The following is a 24,548-nucleotide window of genomic DNA, read 5'->3' on the forward strand; positions in this document are numbered from 1 at the left end:
CTTATGATCCCATATCAGAGCATCAAGGTTATGAACTATAAATTACTCTATACACTTAGAAAACTATGTCAGAAAAAAAGGGTGAACCAGTGCTAGAATAGTTAGTGGTTCTCAATGTGATTATTGGGCTCTAGCTCAGGCCTCCTGAAGCAGAAACTCTATGGGTTTGGAATTCTGTGTTTTAACAAGCACCCCATGGAGTCCTGATTGCATGCTAAGGTTTGAGAACCACTGCTACAGAGAACTGCCAAGTTTAATTTCTGTATCTGAAGCATCACTGCAGTTTCTAATATGAAGCCATGTTGAAATGTTACCATAAGTGAAAGCACCTTCCCTTGCACTATAATATCTGGAGATAAAATGTTTGTTCTTTTTGCATCTTTATATTCATGTTAATTACGGAATGTCACTGGAATAAAAAAATGAAAGATCAAGATGCTGTATAATAGCTCTAAATCTAACATTTGGTATAAAAGCAAAAGAGGGAGGGAGTCTGGATATAGAAACAATAGCATTCCTAATAGTATAAACCCAATGTCAAGAATGGTTTACAGAGAAATTCTCCCTTAAAAACTCATAACCACTCTTTACTTTCATGTTGGCCCTGTATAAGGGCAATAAAGAGATGGCATATCAAAGCAACAATGATTATTTCGATGCAAGAATAAAGAATTTGGCAAAAATAATCTTCAGAATCATTCTCCTTCACTAGATTAGCAATACCCCTACAAACAGTACCTCAGCCCCCACTCATAACTGTTAGGTCTCTGAGCTATACTGGGGCACAATACAATTCAGATTTTTTCCATCCTTTACTGGAGAATAGTTCTTTGAATTTTTGAGTTTAGGCTCTAGTTAAGAAAACAAATCCTTGAAATATCAGAATTGTCTTTATTTTCCTTACAATTATTTATCAGAGAGAACCTGAAAGTTATGGTAATTACAGTGTTAAATATTTAACCAGACTGTCAAAAGGCTATGGTTATGTCTTGTTGATTCATGGTGACAGGAAATAATATTACTATATTTTATACATTACTAAATTCTAATGTACTGAAGTCTGCAAGAGAGAAAAAATTTCATTTTAGACTCTTCTCAGAACTGTCATTACGGAGAAAAATTATTGGTTTAAGTTTTGTCTTTTTTCTTGTTACTTTCTTTGATGGAGAAAGCTAAGAAATAAAAATGGACCCCGCTGATCAACATGGGGGTTATGGGAAGAAAAAATGGATCCTAGCATGAGACAGAAGGTCTAAATTGTATACATCTTGCATAATTATTCAAATAATTAAGAGCTAACTATATACCAAAAAAAATGGTATCTTAAGCAACAAAAATTCTATTTACTATGACTTTATGCTTTTACAGTAATACAGTTCAAATTTCTGTAAGCTATTTCACAAAAACTAGCACTGAAGGCAAACTGTTTTCCCTTTTGGATTACTAGTAGCTATTTTTATTACTTACTATATGATAACAATTTTTAGACTAGTATTACAAGTTTTATACAAACCTATGATATTTCCCAATGCCCACACTGCTTGCTCACAGACATTCTGATGGGGTGAATGGAGAAGCCTCAGGAAAAGTGGCACAGCATCTGATGGAAGAAAAAATAACAATACTTAAGGTTGAAGATACCATAAACCAAAAATCAATCTTTATTTTTTTGCTGAGACCTCAAAAAAAAGGGAACCTATAAACATATACTTAAAATATGGCCTCATTAAATGAATTTTATTGGAATAGCATTATTGGAAGAATTTTGACCAGTGACTAGTTACTCAGTATCAAAATGAGTTATCCAGACAAATGTTAAATTAGGCTTGTGAAATTTCATTAACAATTAAACCTGGAATTAATTTCAAGATTAATTCCTTATAGATTATCTGTAATTTGAAAAAAAAAAAGTACATTATTGAAGTAACTTTTTTTTTTGTTTTTTTGAGACAGAGTCTCACTCTGTCATCCAGGCTGGAGGGAAGCGGTGGAATCTTGGCTCACTGCAACCTCTGCCTCCCAAGCTTCAGTGATTCTCCTGCCTCACCCTCCCAAGTAGCTAGGACTGTAGGTGTGAGCCACCATGCCTGGCTAATTTTTGTATTTTTAGTAGCGACAGGGTTTCACCATATTGACCAGGCTGGTCTCAAACTCATGACCTCAAGTGATCTGCCTGCCTTGGCCTCCCAAAGTGCTGGGATTACAGGCATGAGCCATTGCACCCGGCCTGAAGTAACTTTTGAACACAAATTTATGTTAACAACATGTGGGTCTTTAAGATAGGCCAGTGATTCCTGGGCCATGTGGGATCTTCCAAATCAGAAAGTGATTCTGTTACTCAACAGGATGGGAAACAGAGATAGGTCTGTATCTGAACAAAATACTGCACTGAACAAATGATTCTTCTTCTTTCCTTCTGATATTACTTTAAAAAGCACTATTTAAGTATATGTAGCTCAATCATGCTTGTAATATCATAAAAGGTAATTCACTTATGGGTTTGTTTTTGAGGATAGTGCCTTACTCTGCTGCCCAGACTGGAGTTCAGTGGTGTCAACACAGGTCACTGCAGCCTTGACCTCCCCTAGCTTAAGTGATCCTCCTACCTCAGCCTCCTGGGTTGTTGGGACTACAGGTGCATGCCACCAAGCCCAGCTAATTTTTTTTTCCTGCATTTTGTAGAGATGGGGTTTTACCATGTTGCCCAGGCTGGTCTCTAGCTCCTGGATTCCAGTGATCTGCCTGCCTCAGCCTCCCTAAATGCTAGAATTACTGACATGAGCCACCATGCCCAACCTCATTTATTTATTTATTTATTTATTATTTTTGGTATATTAAAGCAGACTAGCAGGGTCAAAAAAAATTCTAAGCCTCTTTCTAATCTTTAGAGAGCATATATAACAGAAAGGAAAAAGTGTGAGAGGGAATAAAACATTGTCATGAAACCAAAAAATTTACCTAACAGTCAGCTATACAAAACCAAAAAACCACAATAAAAACCGCCTGAACCCAAAACTAAACCAGTTTTAATAGGATGTGAGGTAATTATCTTTTCTAAGTAATATTACAACGTAAGTGTCTACAGTAAAATGATTATTTGGATAACATCTTTGTTCCCCTTCAAAATGTACAAATTAGTGCTTACATTTTTAATAAGCTCAGAGAAGTATGCTGCTTACATATTTAAAGAGGATTTTAAAAGTATCTTCTTTAAAATTGTTAATTTCTTTGTTTGGTAGAACAATCAAATACTATTCATGAAGACAATACAGTCGGTTTCTTACTTCCAATAGTAATTTTCCACTTACATTTCTTGAAACAAAAAAAAGCAATCCTATTATAATAACAATGAAAAAAATATTCGAGCCATTCTTTCAACTAGGACTACTTTATAGAAGATTTCTTTAAAATATATGATATGGCCGGGCGTGGTGGCTCACACCTGTAATCCCAGCACTTTGGGAGGCCGAGGCAGGTGGATCATGAGGTCAGGAGATCGAGACCGAGACCTTCCTGGCTAACACGGTGAAACCCCGTCTCTACTAAAAATACAAAAAACTAGCCAGGCATGGTGGTGGGCGCCTGTAGCCCCAGGTACTTGGGAGACAGAGGCAGGAGAATGGCATGAACCCGGGAGGTGGAGCTTGCAGTGAGCTGAGATCGCATCACCGCACTCCAGCCTGGGCGATAGAGTGAGACTCCATCTCAAAAAAAAAAAAAAAAAAAAGAGAGAAAAATCTCATTAAGAGAGGCCGAGGCCCGGTGTGGTGGCTCATGCCTATAATCTCAGCACACTGGGAGGCCAAAGCAGGTTGATCACTTCAGCCCAGAGTTAGAGACCAGCCTGGGCAACATGGTGAAACCCTGTCTCTACAAAAAACACAAAAATTAGCTAGGCACAGTGGCACATGCCTGTAGTCCCAGCTACTTGGTGGACTGATGTGGAAGGGTCTCTTGAGCCCGGGAGGCCGAGGCTACAGTGAGCTGAGATTGTGCCATTGTATTCCAGCCTGGGAAAAAGAGTAAGATCTTGTCTGAGAAAGAAAAACAACAACAACAACAAAAAAAAACAAAAACAAAAAAAGAGACGCTGAGAGGCAATGTGGCAACAGGAAAAACTCCTTTATTTCTACTGATGTCCTATAAATAAAGTGTAACAATAATAATGTAATCTGCTACTATAATTAGGAAATGTTCTCATATTTAGAAAGGAATCAAGTGAATTTTTGGAAATACAAAAAACATCAGTCACCAGAATAAGAAGATTAAAGTAACATAGTTAAGTTGACCTATTTCAATATCTACGTAGTAGCTATTATTTTATAATTTAAATTGCCATAGTCTTTTGGGAAAATCACTATTTTTTACTGACTTCTTTTAAAAAAAATCACAATTATGTTTATTAATAACCAACTTACTGGACTGAACTACTGCTTGAGTTTGTTCAGAAGTTCCAGATGCAATGTTTGTCAAAGCCCATGCAGCTTCAAACTGTAAAGAAGGACTACAAAAAAAAACAAGTACTTTTAAACAGCAGGGATTTTTACATTGGGCCAAATATCTAACCATTCTTCCTTCTACCATTTAAAATGCATTAAATATTTTGTTTCAAAAGTTATCTATCCATCCAGCATATTTTTTTAACCCTCAACAACTATTTAAAACATCTCTTCAGTATAAAAAGCATACAGCCTCCTCCAGCATCCTTATTTTTAGTAAGAAATCTTTTTTAAGATACTTGCATACTACTCCCCAAACAGTTTTCTCAAGTACCTATCTGGTCAAACTAGTTCTTGCCAATTTTCAAAGCATAAAAGTTAAATTTATCATTCTCAAGTTCCTTTTTTGGCTACTACCTTCATCTCTTGGTGTTAACAAACCTTGCACTGCTTTTCACTTTGACTTTTCAACTCCATCCCATAGCCCTTTTCTTCTTTCTTTAAAGATCAAACTAATTACTAGAGAGTCTTGTCTTCTCCAAAGGATACATTCTAAATTAAAAAAAATAAATAAATAATGTACTCACTTGTCATCTCTTTCAAGACAATGGACTAAAATGGGCAATATTCCAGATTTTATTAAGTCATCAATTGGTGGATTTCGATCACTGGACAAAAGCTTCCTGTAAGAGATAAAAACACTCTTGTGAAACTTAATAACATACAATATTATGATTAAATTTAAATTCATATTTGACAAATATTAACATAAATCTGAATATTTGGTACAAGTGCCTTCTCTGAAATTAACAATTTATATAATGCAACCTTTTCTCTAAATTTATAAAAAGATATACAAATTAAATTTATAGAGATGACAAATAATTAGAAAAATAAGAATGTAGATATGAACCACTTTACTACCTTTTTTTTTTTTGAGATGGAGTCTCACTCTGTTGCCCAGGCTAGAGTGCAGTGGCACAGTCTTGGCTCACTGCAAGCTCTGCCTTCTGGGTTCCAGTGATTCTCCTGCCTCAGTCTCCCGAGTAGCTGGGATTACAGGCGTGCGCCACCACACCCAGCTATTTTTGTATTTTTAGTAGAGACGGAGTTTCATCATGTTTGCCAGGCTGGTCTTGAACTCCTGACCTCAGGTGATCCACCCGTCTTGGCCTCCCAAAGTGCTGGGATTACCGGCGTGAGCCACGGAGCCTGGCCACTTTACTACTTTTAATGGTACAACATTATTCCCTCAGTAAAGTCCTGATTGTGACTTATAAAAAGAAAACTAATTTTTAAAAAATACATGTTACTTCTGGACATAATTTTGAGTTCAGAGAAAAAAATGGGCAGATTTCTTCAACATAGCATTTACCTTGCTAAGAAAGGAATTAAGAGGTCACCAAAATATCCAAAATTATTCACACTAGGTCACAATAGAGTCAAATGACAAAAGCAGGTAGTCTGCTGAAGTATGTTATAGCTGATATTAGTCCCTAATTCTTCCTTCTACTTTACACACCAAATTAAAGGCCATAAAAGTTCAACAACATTTTCATCTCAGCAACTAAAGAGAAATGGAATAAGCAAAGCAACTGACAGGAAAACAGCCAGAGAGATGCTAGAGAATCTGAGGTAAAAAAGACAGACACATCACTGCTCTCATGGAGCTTATAAGATAAAAACAAAACCTAGTGCCTATTTTCACATGTGGGAGACTACAGGTTTAGCTGATAAGTCCTCAGTGTGGCCTAATCATATCTTTACCCACTGGAACACCCTGTATTACTATATAAAAGCAATGTTTATGAAAGCTTAACCAAATCATTTCCCTATATAAACTATGTGATGGCTGCTTATTTACTACCTTTATCAATGTAAACTCCTTGACCTAGCTTTAAACTACTTCACAAGTTGGCTCCATCTTATAACTAATCTTATTCTCTGTAACTAAACAATAGGTTAGTTGTCTGTCACAGCATTTCAACTGAAATAAGACTGAACCTATCCTAAACCCCTCACTTGAAATGCCCGGTCTTCTATGTATTCAAACTCTATTCAAAGTCCATTTCAAGTTCTATGTTTTACATAACACCATCTTTGAATTTCAAGAGGATTTATACAGCGTAGCCCTATGTTTGGTGCTATCACTACTTATTTTTTTTGAGACAGGGTCTCAGTCTGTCACTCAGGCTGGAGTGCAGTGGTGCCACCTCGGCTCACTACAACCTCTGCTTCCCAGGTTCGAGCAATTCTCCCACCTCAGCCTCCCAAGTAGCTGGGATTACAGGCATGTGACACTACACCCAGCCAACTTTTATATTTTTAGTAGAGATGGGGGTTTCACCATGCTGGCCAGGCTGGTCTCAAACTCCTGACCTCAAGTAATCCCCTGGCCTCGGCCTCCCAAACTGCTGGGATTACAGGCGTAAGCCACCGCGCCCAGCCCCATTTTTTAAAATACAGTTTTGCCTTTCCAATTAGCTTATAAAGTTCTTAAAGAGAAAGAATTATACCACATGCTATTTCCTCAACACATGGCACAGTGCTTAGCATTAAGTGGAAATTAAAAACAACAACAACAATAAAAAAAAAACCACTTCGAAGAAGTCTTAACCCAGCCTTCTCAAACAAGGTTTCATGAAATCAAGGGTCAAAATTTAATTAAAAAAGTTTTTTTTACACTTCACTGAGGATATTTTAGAAGAGAAATCTCTTTTATTCTTTACATAATGGTGAATAATATAATTTTTACAAAATATAATATAAAACCAGTTTGGTGCCACTGTCTTGATTTGCATTAAGGAGCCCACAATTTTACTCACAGTTGCTTTGCAATACCAGTGTAAACATTAACACAGTGAAAAAAAGGCAAATAAAGTCTTAGAATTATTATGAAAATCAGTTTGCTCTTGCATACCCATGAAATTGTCTTAGAATCTCCCAGTGATCCACAGATCATACTTTGAAAACCTCTTAGGGTACACTGGGCTTTAATTTTCTTGCAGATTGCATGTTGAGAAGAACTGTCCCAAAACTATCCAATATTCAACTCTGACAATGGTGAGCATAATCAATTTCTTAATCATTCTTCCTATAAACACTAATTTGCTATTTTGCAATGTGAATGGTTCTGAGATTTTTCTGCCTACATAAAGAATTCCTCTCTAAGAAGTTCTTTTACCTCTGGTACACAATACTGTAATTTTATAATTTCCCTATCAATTCTAAGTTATTTAAGGTGAATAAACAAATACTGGAAAAGTCTAATAAATATAAAACAGATTCGTGCAGCACTGGATAAGGTATTGGATAGACCTATAAACTTTTTCCACTTTCAAATTCTGTAACTAGGATCCGTTTCTTACTTGTCTCTTTCCTACTGATAAACTCAACATAGGGTGTTATTCTTATATTCATAAATATACAAAGCAACCACTGAATTGCATTATGATACAACCATGTCTTCCCCAACCTATTTATTAATACAAAGGTCTCAGTAATAGATTTTTCTGCCTTTTCCCTTAAAATATGAGAGCATAGGTTTCACAATAGAAATGTGCAAAACAGGCAGGGTACAGTGGTTCACGCCTGTAATCCCAGCACTTTGGGAGGCTGAGGCAGGTGGATCACAAGGTCAGGAGTTCAAGACCAGCCTGCCCAAGATGGTGAAACCCTGTCTCTACTAAAAATACAAAAATTAGCCAGGCGTGGTGGCGGGCGCCTGTAATCCCATCTACTTGGGAGGCTGAGGCAGAGAAATGCTTGAACCTGGGAGGCAGAGGTTGCAGTGAGCCGAGATTGCGCCACTGGACTCCCGCCTGGGCGACAGAGCGAGACTCCATCTCAGAAAAAAAAAAAAAAAAGAAATGTTCAAACAACTTGGTATTTCCTACCTGGAAAGACACTGGGAGTGTATGCAGTCATTAATCACTTTTTTTTTTGAGACGGAGTTATGATTCTCCTGCCTCAGCCTCCCGAGTAGCTGGAATTACAGGTGCCCACCACCATGCTGGGCTAATTTTTGTATTTTTAGTAGAGACGGGGTTTCAGTATGTTGGCCAGGCTGGTCTCAAACTTCTGACCTCATGATCCGCCCACCTCGGCCTCCCAAAGTGCTGGGATTACAGGTGTGAGCCACCTTGCCCGGCCGTCATTAATTTTAATCTACATCTACTTGTCTATGTACACTGACATAGTAACATTATAATTCTGGATTTATTGTTTGATCAATATGAGGATTGTGAGAAGAATTAAGATACCTGGTAAGGATCTGAAGAATCTGACTTTATAAAATTAAACCTATTCATTAGTAAAAGGTAAAGCTTTACAAATAATGTTTTTCTCTTACTCTATGGCATTAATTTGTTAAATCAACTTTCCCTGGCATCTGTATGCATTATGTATATTAAAGCTTCAGTGTACACTTTCAACTAAAAATAAAAATTGTTTAAAAAACTGTCACCAATTTTAATATTCTAAACCACAGAATTAAAAAAAATAAATTTAGTTGATCTATTACTATTTACTATTGTTTGTCATCAAGTTAAATTTGATTAACAGGGACTACTCAATAGTAAAAATTCAAAATAGAACCCCTGTGTAAGTTGTAAAATCTAAACATGTCTTCAAAATTCAACTTACCTAGCAGCTTGAACTGCACTTAATTGAATTCCTTGGTTATCACTTGAAGCATTCTATAAAAAATAAAATAATTTATGATGTAAATATATCACGATTAGCTGTTGAGGACAAGAAATGCAAATAAGGAGAGGGAAAAAATCCAACTTACTTGAACAATAGCTTCTAGAGAGGTATTTTGCTGGGAAAAAAGTTAAAGAGAAAACTCAGTTAAAAAGTCACCTTAAAATTCTTTTATTAATGTGAAATCTTTCACTGGTACTTTTAAGTTACCAGAATAACAATAACAATAACTTACCACTCTATAATCACCATCTATATCAGAGTCTTCACAGATATCTTCATGTGGTACATTCCTTCTCTTTAAGAGATGTTCATCTCTTTTATTCTTAAAAAAAAAAAAAAAAATCAAACAGAGAATTTGAGTTAAAAAGAAAACCTGAATACTTTCATACAAAGCTCAGGCAATCCTGTGCCTAAAAACTGAAATATGAAGTGCCTTTTAAAAGTAAAATTCAAATGTAAAAAATTAAACCAAACTGTGAATTAACCACTCACGCAACACTAATTTGAGTCCCAGTTCCCAAATATTACATTTTTATTGAACCGTGAACTATGTAAAAACAAACAAAACAAAACAAAAACAAAAGTTTGACTAAAAAATATAGTGTACAGTTTAAGCCAGAACCAAACACAAATATTTATTTAAAAGTACTAAACCATTTTATACATGATCTGGGAGCTCCTCTTTACCACCTAAAAGCAAAGTCAAAGCAGAAGTTGGGCAGTTCAAAGTTAGACAAAAACCAACAATGTCTTACAAAAATCAAGGGCCATTTCAACTTCACTTAAAATGCTTGGAGCAAATTTATAAATATATTCTCAACTATAATACTTAAAAGTTGAAGAAGTTTGCAACAAGTTCTTTTCAGGGACTTACTACTGCCCATTAATAGCAGAACTATTTAATATAACTGTATCTCAATGACTTATACTTTAAGTTCTTTATATCTGTTTTTGCATAATGAACAAGTAACAAGTTGTATCCTTTCAACTTCAAAAGCTTGTCAAATTTAGTAAAAGTCTCTCCTTTTTCTAAAGAAAAATGCTTAGCAGTTGAGATTTTAAAAAGTTTAACTAAATTTAGTAAATAAAATTTAGTTATACAATAGGTTATACATTTTACCTAAAACATAATATATATTTGGCATCTTGTATATAATGCTATAATGTTGTTAGAATTATGCTTAGAAGTACCCAATATTAATCAGACTCACCTTCCTTAACTCAACTACAACTTCATTTCGTTGTCTTCTCATAGTCTACAAAAAAATTAAAGGAAAATATTTTTAAAATCACCACAAATTCCATTATCCAGAGAAAACCACTATTAACATTTCAATATACACCTCTAATCTTTTAGCCATATGGATATAAAGTCAAATCTTACTCATAATAAAAATCATACTATGTAGATGATTTTCAATCTTCATTTCCCATTCATATTGCAAAACATGAAAAATCTCTTTGAAATTATTAATACAATATTGGCTATATCACAATTTTAAAAACTATAACATAAAAATACAGAGGTACAAAGAATAAAAGAGCCCATAATCTCACCCCTCATATGAACCGATGATATTACAAAAAATAACACATGTACAAGATTAGTAAATTCAACTATTAAAAAAAAAAAAAAGCGAAAAAAGCCAAAGGAGCCCTCCTGCTCACCCACAATTTCCTTATCTCATAGAAAACACTGTTAGATTTACCATGATTCTGACACATGTCTATCTATCCTGTTTTTTACCTTGTTTTGGTTTACTTTGTTTATAGACCTTAGAGATATTCCATGGTGGTGTATAAAGACCTATTTTATTATTTTTCATGGCCACCCAATTATTCTATGGCACATCGTGGCCATTCTTTTACTTTTAAACATGTTTTTCTCATTTTTTAAGTTACTTATTACAGGGATGTGTGTTCACTGTAAAACATTCAAATGTTCAGAAACAACATAAGTTCAATCTGTTTTTACATACAGGTTCACCTTATTCTTTCTAATGACTGTGTATTACGTAGAGGTAACAACTCAGAAAGTCATACTAGATGTCTACTAAATATCACAAACTTAAATCCAAAACTGAACTTTTGATCTTTAATACACTCCACCTGCCATCTCAGCAAATGGCAAATCCATCCTTGCAGCTGCAAAGACCAAAAACCTTGGAGCCATCCTTGATTATTTTTCTCTCACATTACATATTCAATCTGTCAGCAAATCCTGTTGGTTCAACCTTCAAGACATACAATCCAAACACATATCACTGCCTCCTCTGCTACTATTCTGGGCCAACGTACCATTATCTCTCAACTAGATAACTGCAAAAGTCTCCTATCATGTAGCCCTCCTGCTCTTACCCTCTATCTTCCTCCAGAGTCTATTATAATGACAGCAACCAGAGTAATCCTCACAGGGAGTCTTAATTTTTATGTGCCATGGACTCCTTTGGCAGTTTGGTATAATCAATGGATACCTTCTCAGATAGTGTTTTTAAATATACACACACACACACACTATATATATATATATATAAATAAAATATATATACATATTTAGTTACAAAGGAAACTATCTTGATACATAAATATAAAAAAAGAGCTGTAAATATAAAAAAGTGTAATGTAAGTGCTTCTTTATTATCACATTAAATGGGATCTAGCAGTGGGTCTAATAACTACTATAATTTCAAAGTAATGATGACCATAAATGCAACAAAGAGGTGATTTTTATTGGTGGTAACAGTCACAGGTAATTCTAATGTTTAACTATGGTTAACTGGCTACATTGAGTGAAGGAAACACTGCTTCAGTTATAAGTTAGTGAAAATAAAGATGGAATTTCTTCTAAATTCCAGGGGCCCTCCTGAATTCTACCCATAGACTCCAAGGAAGGAAAGGTCCAAGGACTCAGTAAAAAATATTTTGTAAAAAGTCAGATCATATCATCCTCCTGTTCAAAAATATCCAAAGACTCTCACACGCTCCACTTCGGACTTAAAAGCCCAGTCTTTAAAGTGGCTTACGTCCAGTCAAATCTTCCCACCTCATTCCTTCCCCAAATACCACTGCTTGGACCTTAGCTCCTACCATTATCTTCATTCATTCTGCTGTACTCACACCAACTCTGCTATTTCTCGAACACACTGGAAAGTCTCTTGTAGCAAGGCCTTAACTAATACACTATACAGTAACTTCTCAGAAGATGGACTCCAAAGTCAAACTGCCTGGGTTCAATTTTTTTAGCCATACTACTTACTAGCTCTCTGCACTTCACTTTCCTTATCTATAAAATTGGGATAGTAAAAACACCCTCTTCACAGGACTGCTGTTAAGGATTAAATCAGCTAAAATATGTAAAGTACTTAAACTGTCCCTGGTACACAGCAGTGTATGTGTTAGCTTAGTATTACTGCTGCTGCTATTTCCTCAGTTTGGAATGCTCTTCCCCTACTACCTGCAGTGCTCAGTTCCTTACCTCTATGGGAAGGCTTTTCCCTTCCTGAACATCTGCCAACTCTCCATTTGGGTACTTTCTCTCTCTCTCTCTCTTCCCTGCCTTATTTATCTCTATACCATTTATCACTTTCTAATACACTATGTAACTTTATTTGGTACAGATATAGATTTTTTAAAACACCAGGAGTCAATGTTAAAATAATAAAATAGGCTGCAAAATGAGTAAAAATAATTAGCTAAACACTACAGTAAGTGTTAACATCTATCTCATATCATCATTATAGCCTTATGAGGTAAGAATAAAACAACCCTTTATTTCTTTTTAAAAATAAGAAAACTGAGGCTTAGAGAAGTTAGATTGTTTGTCCAAAGGTGACTAGGATTACAACCCAGACAGTCTCACACAAAGCCCCTTAACCACTAAGCCATATTGTTTTCCACACTTCTCGAAGTCAGAGTTCAAGTGAATTGGAGAGCCAATGGTTCACACTAAAGCAAAAGTACTATTACCAACACAATGAGCTTTGCATAATATCACAATATGAAATCAATAAGCAATTCTAGTAACAAAAAACTATGACCTATGTCTCAGGCACAGAAAATAATATCTGTAGGATGCATTACTTAAGACTGTTCAACAAATAAATAAGGTAGACTTCTGAGGGACTGGGTATTTCCAGTCTAAGGAAAGTTTTTATTAGCAATCACTTCATCTAAAGTAGCAGGATTAAGGTATAATGGGCTTTAACTTCTTTTCATTAGAGCATACTATTAAATAAATCCCAAACAACTACATACTGCATATTTACATAAATGTTTTGTTTACTCCAAAAAATTTTCTCCCATTATATTACATCTTATTTATTAAATCCGGAGATTTACGAAAAATTTTCTTTTTCTTTTCTTTTTTTTTTTTTTTTTGAGATGGAGTCTCACCTTGTCGCCCAGGCTGGAGTACAGTGACGGGATCTCGGCTCACTGCAACCTCCGCCTCCCAGGTTCAAGCAATTCTCCTGCCTCAGCCTCCTGAGTAGCTGGGACTACAGGCTCATGCCACCACGCCCGGCTAAGTTTTTGTGTTTTTAGTAGAGATGGGGTTTCACCGTGTTAGCCAGGCTGGTCTCGAACTCCTGACCTCATGATCCACCCGCCTCGGCCTCCCAAAGTGCTGGATTACAAGCGTGAGCCACCGCGCCTGACCCAAAAGATTTTCTTTTTACTTGATACTCATTTGTTACAACAAAGTCTGAAGGTTTTTTGATAATTTGAAACTACTAATAAAGTATTTATCAAACCAACTTAGCACTGTAGTAACAACATAAGACCAGGCTATTACCACTTTCACAGAAACTTTGCAAAATAAGAGATTTGACAATCCCTTTATTATAGAGCAAGAGTTTTCTTTTCCTCTCCAAGGTAGAGAATGAATGAACTGGTAGAAAGACACCCTATGCGCCACAGCCTGGCAGCATTTGGGCATGTTTTTTACTCCAAACAATAGTTGTTCTTCGGGACCCCATGAAAGGGATATATAAGACTTCTAAGCCTGTCCTTAAAGAGCAGGCTTTGTATACTACATGAAAATATATTAGTTGTGAATTCACATGACTTACACTGATGCAGTAAGCAGTGGTGTCAATTAGAATTCCAGAAAGCTGACAAACTGGCCAAAGGCTTATGTATAGGCCAGCGAGCTATATAAAGGACAAAGACTGTAAGTGGGGGAGGTTGAGGACTGCTGCTGCTATTTCCTCAGAGGAGGTGGGTAGAGTTTAGGCAGATCACTCAGGTATTTTATACTTCTTTGCTTGTCAAACAGTTATAAAATTATAAATTCAGGCAAAAGGGGATAAGAAATTGACAAAAAATTTTAAGCAAGTCAAAACAGAATGCTAGCTCTATTTAAAAGGAATGCAGTTTGTGTATTTAATGAACATTTACTATGCATCCATCACTGTGTTAAGCACTAGGGATTAAACACTTTCCCTGCTTTAATGAGGTGTAGATTCTAGTATTTTCTTTCCACTTAATTGCTCCTTAATTTCCAATTAGTGGCTACTTGATTCCTGCTAATTTTCAAGTCAGTTTTACCAACACATGGTTTTTCTTTAAAGCCCTAAAAATTGTTAATTTAAAATATGATATAGTAATTACTGTACAATTTTGGATATTTTAAATTTTCTTGAGCAAAGTTAGGATTTAGTTAGGACTCAATCTCACTAGAGAAAAATGTTAAAAGAAAATTCTTTCTAAATAATACAAAGATAAGAAATATAATGCCTTCATTTCATTTCACCCAGCCTGACTTTCATTGATACCTTAGGAAGGTTAATACTTAGGTAACAGCACTACCAAAAAAAAAAAAAAAAAGAAAATAAGAATTAAAAAATTTGTACAGGCACGAGAGATCTTCTGTGTGGTGACTAGGATATATTCTAAAACTGAATTGTGATAATGGTTGCATAACTATGAAAATTTTCTAAATATCATTGAATTCTACACTTAAAATTGGTGAATTTTATGAGAGGTAATAAAGCGGTTTTTAAAAGTTATATACGCGCACGCGCGCGCGCACACACACACACACACACACACACACAAACACACGCCTTCCCTCCCCAACATGAGTTAACAGTATTACTAATTTAGAGCCTCCTGGAAAGCATTCAAACATTTATTAATCACCTAATTGCCAAGCATTAGAAATACAAAGATGGACCAGACACTGCATATCTATGCCCTTAAGGAGGTAGCACTCTTATGATACAGAAATATAACTTAGTAAAATAGTAATAAGGCCCAAACTTAGCAAACAGCAAGTGCCAAACACCATTCTAAACATGTTACTTGACTGTACTTATTTAATACATGTATTAATAACATGCACACAACGTACTCTGACAGTAAAGAGGGTAATTACTAAAGATAACATGTAAGCTTAATTTTTAAGACTGAACGGCAATCCATTTAGAGAAAGGCATTCCAGGTAGAAAATATAGCATGTACAAAAAGAGAGAACTATGAAAGATGGCATGTGTGGAATCTGCTGAAGAATATCAGAAGCCAGAAATGAACAGGTAGGCAAGGAGACAAATCAATCACATAACATAAAGCTAAGATACACTTTCTAGAGAAAAGTGAGTTACTGGTGATTTCAACCCAAATTATCATCACAACCCAAACACATTTGGTAGGTAAAACAGTTGTTCAACCCGATTACATGGTGAACCAAAAGCTAAAACAGCATAACTAGAAAAGTATGTTTTCCTATTTCTTATTTCTCTCTCTCTGCAGCAGCAGCCATCATGGTGCTTATTCATGCCTTTGTCAAATAGTATTTATGTTGGCAAACTGCATGTAATTAGCAAATAAATTACATTATGACAATAAAAGGGAAAGTTTAAATGCCTAACACTGTTAAATGCTTACTCAAGTCGGTCAATAATTAATATCTCCTAAGGATAAAAACCCATATTACAATCCTTCATTTAGAAAAGTTCATTTAAGCAGTAAGTTTAGTTCAAATTTTCAATCTGTAGATTTATTTCTCAGCGGTAGCACTTATTAACACTAGTATTAAAGGCCTGAAGTTCTACTAGTGATGGGCAAAAGTCTTCTCAAGCAGAATCAAGTTCTTATCTCTTTAAGAAGTGATAAGATTAATGGACACTGAGCATAAGTGAAGAGGAGTCTGAAAATACATTGAGTGTAGGAGGTCAGACTTAATCTAGGCAAGCTATTGGAGCAATATTAAGAAATAATTCTAGTCTATAAATACCATACTTTAAAATGATCCATATCTAAACTGTAAGCTTTGAAAATTTATTAGTACATAAATATAATTTTTAAAAATTGCCAAAATGTAAGAAACTGTTAGGTGTTAACTCCAAAGAAAAGGATTAGAGTTTCACTATCTCTTCAACATTCAAACAACAGGAAAATGTATTAAATTAAAAAGTTATACATGTCTATTTGGAAAAGTCACAAAATAAAGAAGGGAAAAATCTGAATTCCCAGAGTTCTCTATATTCTTCTATCTTTTGCACGAGGTTACATATGATAGAAGAGAAAATAAATGCATACATCTCCTCCCAGGATGATTTCCTAGTATATGCTTATACTACTCTACTAGCATATGGCTACTAGTCCCAGCTCTACCTTTAATGAAATCATAGGCAAGTCACGTCCTTTACGGGTATTAATTCCTTCACTTGTAAAGAGAATTCAATGGATCTCTGAGATCTTTTATGCCTCAAAAACTGTATCTTTTTTTTTCCCCGAGACAGAATCTCACTCTGTCGCCCAGGCTGGAGTGCAGTGGCGTGACTTCAGCTCACTGTAACCTCAGCCTGCTGGGTTCAAGTGATCCTCCTGCCTGGAGTAGCTGGGACTACAGGTGTGCACCACCAAGCCTGGCTAATTTTTGTATTTCTGGCAGAGACGGGGTTTCAGCATGTTGGCCAGGCTAGTCTCGAACTCCTGACCTCACGTGAATCACCCACCTTGGCCTCCCAAAGTGCTAGAATTACAAGTGTGAGCCACTATACCCAGCCAATTTTTTCAACTTTAGAAAACAATGTCAAAAAATATGTAATTGTCATTTGTAGTTACTATGCATGGCAATGTAGTTTCTATGCTAAGAATCATGAAAAAGTCATAACTCAAAATTATAAACAAGAGCTACTTTGTGGCTCTGGTACGGTTGCTTGGTGTTTTCATATCTTGCACTTCTCTTGCCTTAAGTTATGCTGTGATGCCAAAAGGACATGGGAATCCTTGACTTTTTTTTTCCCCAAAGATGGAGTTTCGCTCTTGCTGCCCAGGCTGCAGTGCAATGGCGCGATCTCAGCTCACTGCAACCTCCGCCTCCTGGGTTCAAGTGATTCTCTTGCCTCAGCCACCCGAGTATCTGGGATTACAGGTGCCCGCCACCACGCCCAGTGTGGCGTGGTATTTTTAGTGGAGACGGGGTTTTATCACATTGGCCAGACTGGTCCTGAACTCCTGACCTCAGGTGATTCACCTGCCTCGGCCTCCCAAAGTGCTGGGATTACAGGCATGAGCCACTGTGCCCGGCCTCCTTGACCTTTCAATAGCTAGTTTTGGTAGCAGAGACAGTTACCAAACTGTGTGTGTGTGTTCGTGTGTATGTGTGCACTGGCAAAGAGATGGTGTTCAACAGGGAAAGAAAAGAGGTTAGAAATGACCATAGGTTTGGTGAGACACACATAACCTTCTCAGGGATGGGAAACACTGCAAGATAAACTTTCAGAATCACTTATAGAAGGCGACTGAGGACAACCTATAAATAAATCTACTCTAGTAAACAAACACATATATAAGTTTTATATGAGCACAAAGGAAGGTACTCTAGGATTAATGGGTTATAAGGGAATTGATCAAATGCTACCAAGAATGATCACTTCTCTTCAAACTCCCTGCCAAGATCATGCCAGCTTGGGTGACAGAGAGAGACTCTGTCTCAAAAAACAAAAAACTTTGAATCCTTAACAGAAGAAATAAAATTTCACAAACTGTTTGAGTGACTTGAAGAAAACTCAACTCATGGGAAAAGACACTGGGAAAAATTACCGAAGAAGAGTAAGAGAAGAAATGAGATATACCCAAATTAAGAAGGTCAATAGAACCCAAGCTTTTATATTACTGCTTGAAGGAATCTGATTTCTCTGCTGATTTGGTGCATTTTCAGATGGGAAAAATAGTTTTTTTTTCCCATTTACAAAACAATAGCAAATGTGTAAGCAAGAGAGATTGAGGAACATTTTCCTTCTATGTTATAAGAACATAATAAACTCAAACTCATGGTTTTCTTACGGAAAAATTTAAGCAAATAGTATTATAGGATTTTGTAACTGGAGAGAATAGAAATCGTTTAAACTATTTCATTTTATGGAGAAAGGAACTATGGCCCAGCGACTTCAAGAATACCAAAGCTTAGATATCCTGGATCCAGTCCAATATTCTTTACACTACATCACATTACTTTTTCATTCTAGGTCTACTTCTGTTACATATTCCTTCAAATAAGCTATTTTTCCTTCTCTTTTTCTCTTCAGTGTTTACTTTCAAAATATTCTTTTTCTTTGTGAACTTATGTCAAAGACATTAAACTTAGCAACAGAAAAATCTTCATTGAAAGGTAAATTACTGAATTACTTTGCCAAAGCACTATTTTAAAAGCCCTCTAGTTATGTTCACATACTAAACAGATGTATGCATGTGCATAGGAAACCATTCACCCAACACGTTTACTGACCACAAGTGTTCTGAGTGTTAAGGAGAAAACAGAACAAAATGACAAAATCTCTGTCTTCATGGCATTTATTGCATTTTAGTGTGAGAGATTGTAAATAAAGTTAAAATGTACAGTGTTTCAGTGGTATTAGACAGAAAAATATAAAGCCAGGAAGGACATTTTAAAATAAAGACCTTGAGAAGAGTGATCAAGCCAGGTGGATAGCTGACATGCAATGAACAAAGAGGGGTAGGAAATGGAGGCTAGCCACTGTACAGATTTTGGCATTTACTCTAAGTGAGCTAGGAAGCCACTGGGGGATGAGCAAAGGAGAGAGGAGAGACATGTTCTGATTTAAAAGAGAATTACTCCAGCTGCTGTGTTGGGAATATACCACAAGTGCAGTAATCCCAGCAAGAGATAATATCTTGGACCAGAGTGGTCGCAGTGGGGATCATAAAACATAATGAGTCTGAATATATTTTGAAGACAGAACCTGCAAAATTTGCTAACAGACTGGATAGAACTGTCAAGGAGAGGAAACAATGATTTTACGGTTTTTGATCCAAACAACTGAGGGATGGAACTGCCATTTACTGAGATGGGGCAGACTGACTGATTAGCAAGTTTTGGGGGGTAATATCACTTTTAGATCTAAGTTTAAGGTATTTATAATGCATCGAATGAGATGTCAAGTAGTCAGTTGAATCTTGAGTTCAAGAAAGAGGCTGAGACTAAAAATATCAATTTGGAAAGTTGTCACTGTCCAAATATTTAAAACCAGATCACCAGATGAGATTATCTGCAAAATGAGCATAACCTGAGGCACCACAAAATAAGAGGTACAAGACTAAGAGAGAAATCAGTGAGATAGAAGGCAGTCAAGAATCTGAGCAAGGCCAGGCATGGCAGCTCACACCTGTAATTCCAGTACTTTGGGAGGCTAAGGCGGGTGGATCACTTGAGGTCAGGAGTTGAAGACCAGCCTGGGCAACATGGCGAAACCCTGACTCTACTATAAACACAAAAATTAGCTAGGCGTGGAGGTGTATGCCTGTAGTCCCAGCTACTTGGGAGGCTGAGGGAGGAGAATCGCTTGAACCTAGGCGGTGGAGGTTGCAGTGAGCCGAGATCGCAACACTGCACTCCAGCCTGGGTGATAGAGCAAGACTCCATCTCAGAAAAAAAGAAGAATCTGTGCGAATATGGAACCAAGTGAAAATACTATTTTTTAAGGAACCACAATCAACTACATCCAGTGTTGGGGATAGGTCAAATAAGATGAGGATTACTAAACGTACATTTACTTTATAAACTAATATGGTTAATCACCAACTTTTGTTTGGATAAACAAAGGTTCCGATATCGCTCCCCACCCCTCATCTACTGAATTCTGGTCTGTTTCTGCTACCATTTATTCCCATCCCTGCACACTATTTAATATGCTTAAAATACCACTCAAGACTTAGAGCTTCTAACCCACGTCTCATTTATTGTGGTATAGTAGTGAACTGAATAAGTTACAAAACTAAAACTGAGCCCTGGTATCTACAAAACATTAAATTTTCTCAAAATGGAAATGAAACTCACTCTCCGGCCCTTCTTTGGTCTCTTAAGCCACACTGCAAAGCGATTCCCATTTCTGGTGATGTTTCCAGGGTGAGCTTTTGACTAAATCTGTGTAAACTGACCATAATGGTTCCCTTCAACTAACTAGTCAGTGGAGTACGTAGGTGACATGTGCAATCCCAAATTAACCAATTCTGTAAGATGAATTTAAAAAGTCCAACTATGAAATGTCAAATATACAAAAAAATTTCATGACATCCAATGTATTAATGTTATCTTGTCATATTTGCCTTTTTTTGAAGAAATAAAAATCTTAAAGTGTTATGAATACTGCTAAAATCTCCCTTTATTCACAATCCTCTCCTCCCCTTATTTTTCTCTGCCAAATGCAACCATTTTCCTAATTAATTGCCTGATTAGATTCTCATGGGTGTTTTGGTGTTTCTACTGCATATCACCAATTTTATATATTTAGGATTTTTACAGGAATGACACCATGCCACACAAAAGACTACTTTTCAAGCAGTTTTAGGTTTATAGGAAAACAGTAAAAAGTACAGACAGTTCCCATATATTCCCTGCCCCCACACAGGCAAAGCCTCCCCCTACATCAACATCCTGTTACCAGAATGGTATATTTGTTACAACTGATGAGCCTACATGTACTATCACCCACAGTCCATAATTTACATTAGGGTTCATTCTTGGTGTCGCACACTCTACAGGTTTTAACAAATGTATAATGACATGCATCCATTAGTATCAAACAGTATTTTCACTGCCCTAAAATCCTCTGTGCTCTCCTTATTCATCTCCCTCACCCTCAACCCCTGGCAATTACTGATCTTTTTACTGTCTCTATAGTTTTGCCTTTTAAAGAATGTCATATAGTTGGAAGTATAGAGTATATAGTCTTTCGGATTGTCTTGTTTCTTTTAGCAATGTGCATTTAAGATTCTCCATGTCTTTTCATGGCTTAATAGCTCATTTCTTCTTAGCACTGACTAATATGCCATTGTCTGGATATATCACAATTTATCCATTTACCTACTGAAGGACATCTTAGTTGCTTCCAAGTTTTGGCAATTATGAATAAAGCTGCTCTGTGTGGACATAAGTTTTGAACTCATTTGGTTAATTACCAAGGCGTGCTATTTTTGGGTCATATGGTAAGAGTATGTTCAGTTTTGTACTGCCTCTCAAAGTGATTGTACCATTTTGCCTTCCCAACCAACAATGAATCAGAGTTCCTGTTGCTCCACATCCTCACGGGCATGTGGTGTTGTTAGTGCTCTGGGTTTTTTTTTGTTGTTGGTGGTGGTGGTGGTAAAATATACATAACAATAAAATTTACTATCTTAACCACTTTAAAATTTAGAAAATTTCAGAAAAACTGTAGCAAAAAACACATAACATAAGCTTTACCATTTTAACTATTTTAAAGTGAGTTCGGCAGCATTAAGAATGTTCATATTGTTGTGCATCACATCTCCCAAAACTATCCTGGTCTTGCAAAAACGAAACACTACATCCATTAAACAACTCCCTATCTCCTTCCCTCTATCCCCTGGCAACTATCATTCCTTTTCCTGTTTCTATGCATTTGCCTATTCTAGGTATCTTGTATAAGTGGAATTATACAGTATTTTTTTTTTTTTGTGACTGGCATATTTCGCTTGGCATAATGCTTATGGTTCATCCATGTTGTAATATGTCAGAATTTCCTTCCTTTTTAAGTCTAAATAATATTCCACCGTATGTACATACACATTTTATCTATCTATTTTATACATTAAATAACCTTTTGCTTCCACCTTTTGGATACTGCAAATGCTGCTACTATAAACTAGAGTGTACAAGTATCTTAGTTCCTGCTTTCAATTCATCTGGATATATACTCAGAAGTGGAATTGCTGGGTCATATAATAATTCTATTTTTCACTTTTTGGGAACCACCATTCTGTTTTTCATAGTAGCTTCACCATTTTACATTCTCACCAATAATGCACAGGATTCTGAATTCTCCACATCTTCACCAACAGTTATTTTGTTTTTGTTGTTTTAATAGTAGTCATCTTAATGGGTGGGAGATGGTATAGTTGCTTTGATCTCCATTTCCCTAATGATTACTGATGTTGAGCATCTTTTCATGTGCTTACTGGCTATTTTGTTTATCTTCCTTAGAGAAATATCTTTTCAAGCCTTTTGCGCATTTTAAAATAGGGTTGCTGGTTTTTGCTATTGTTGAGTTTTAGGAGTTCTTTATATATTCTGGATACTAATCCTTTATCAGATACATCATTTGCAAATATTTTCTCACATTTCTGCAGGTTGTCTTTTCACTCTTGATTGTTTCCTTGGCTGCACATCAACTTTTCAGTTTGATGTTGTTCCACTTGTCTATTTTTGCTTTTATAGCTTTGCTTTTAAGTCTTATCCAAGAAATCAGTGCCAAGACCAAAGTTATAAAACTTTCTCTATTTTCTTCTAGTTTACCAGTTTCAGATCTTATGTTTAAGTCTTTTATCCATTTTGAGTTGATTTTTGTATATAGTACAAGGGTACAATTTCAGTCTTTTGCATGGTGGATATCAAGTTTTCCCAGCACCGTTTGTTAAAGGACTATCCTTTCTCCAATGTGTAGTCTTGGTATCTCTGTCAAAGATTATCTGCCCGAATATGCAGGGGTTCATTTCTGGGCTCTCTATTCTGTTCCACTGTTTATGTCTTTATGCCAGTACACCATACTGATTTGACTACAGTAGCTTTGTAATATGTCTTTCAGTCTGGAAGCATGAGGTCTCCAGGCTTGTTCTTTCTCAAGATTGTTTTGGATATTCAGAGTCCTTGTGGTACCTTATGAAGACTGCTTTTCTATTTCTGTAAAAAATGCTGCCATGATTTTGATAGGGCTTGCAATGGAATATTTAGACTGCTTTGGGTATCATGGACATTTTAACAATATTAAGTTTTCCATGAACATTGGATTGTTTTCCATTTGTGTTTATTTCTTTCAGCAATGTTTTGCATATAAGCCTTTCTTTTTATTTGGTTAGGTTTATTCCTAAGTATTTTTTCTGACACTATTGGAAATGAGATTTTCTTAATTCCCTTTTCAGATTGTTCACTGTTAGTGTATAGAAACAGCTGTTTTTTTGTATGTTGATTTTGTATCCTGCAACTTTGCTAAATTTATTAGTTCTAATCATTTTTGTGGAATCTTTAGGGTGATTGTGTCATCTGTGAACAGAGATAATTTTACATCTTTGTTATAGATTTGGATGTCTTTCATTTCTTTTTCTTGCCCAACTGCTCTAGCTAGGGCTTCTAGTACTATGTTGAAGAGAAATGCCAAGGGTGAGCATCCTTGTTTGTTTTGTTTTGAAAGAGTCTTATTCTGTTGCCCAGGCTGCAGTGCAGTGGCAGTCACTTCAGTCTCAAAATCCTGGGCTCAAGCAATCTTCCCTCCTCAGCCTTCCAAGTAGCTGGGACTCCATGTGCACGCCTGCATGCCTGGATAGTTTTTATTTTATTTTTTCTTTGTAGAGACAGGGTCTTGCTATATTGCCTAGGCTGCTCTCAAACTCCTGGGCTCAAGTGATCCTCCCACCGAGGCCTCCTACCAAAGCACTGGACTTATATGCATGAGCCAGCACACACCGCCACTGCCTTATTTCTGATCTTACAGGAAAAGCTTTCAGTTTTTCATCACTGAATATGTTGTTTGCTGTGGGCTTTTCATATATGGCCCTTATTATGTTGAGATAATTTTCTTCTATTCCTAGTTTGAGTGTTTTTATCATGAAAGGGCACTGAATTTTGTCAAAGTCTGGTACTGAACTTTTCCTCCATCAACTGGTATGACTGTGTCATTTTTGTCCTTCAGTCAGTTAATGTGGTGTATCATACTGATTTTCGTATGTTGAACCATCCTTGCACCTCAGGCATAAATTCCACTTCGTCATGGTATGTGATCCTTTTAATGTGCTATTGGATTTGGTGCACCAGTATTCTGTTGAGGATTTTTGCATCCATTTTCCTCAAGGATACTGGCCTGTAGTTTTCTTTTCTTATAATGTCTTTTTCTGGTTTTAGTATCAGAGTAGGGCTGGCCTTGAGTT

The 24,548-nt window shown here is 36.2% G+C and overlaps 1 protein-coding gene across 1 annotated transcript in view; it reads right to left on the reverse strand.

Moving 5' to 3' along the window:
• KPNA4 (karyopherin subunit alpha 4) overlaps window positions 1-24,548 on the reverse strand; it is a 64,773-nt gene that overhangs the window by 25,694 nt on the left and 14,531 nt on the right. Inside the window, exons 2-8 of the mRNA XM_031009316.3 lie at window positions 10,358-10,402; window positions 9,379-9,468; window positions 9,232-9,261; window positions 9,084-9,136; window positions 5,027-5,122; window positions 4,419-4,504; window positions 1,514-1,600 (exon numbers count right to left, since the gene is read on the reverse strand). Coding sequence (XP_030865176.1) covers window positions 1,514-1,600; window positions 4,419-4,504; window positions 5,027-5,122; window positions 9,084-9,136; window positions 9,232-9,261; window positions 9,379-9,468; window positions 10,358-10,402 — 487 coding nt within the window. The remainder of the gene's footprint in view (window positions 1-1,513; window positions 1,601-4,418; window positions 4,505-5,026; window positions 5,123-9,083; window positions 9,137-9,231; window positions 9,262-9,378; window positions 9,469-10,357; window positions 10,403-24,548) is intronic.

Source organism: Gorilla gorilla, chromosome 2, assembly GCF_029281585.2.
Source record: "Gorilla gorilla gorilla isolate KB3781 chromosome 2, NHGRI_mGorGor1-v2.1_pri, whole genome shotgun sequence".
In the NCBI taxonomy this organism is placed as follows: domain Eukaryota; kingdom Metazoa; phylum Chordata; class Mammalia; order Primates; family Hominidae; genus Gorilla; species Gorilla gorilla.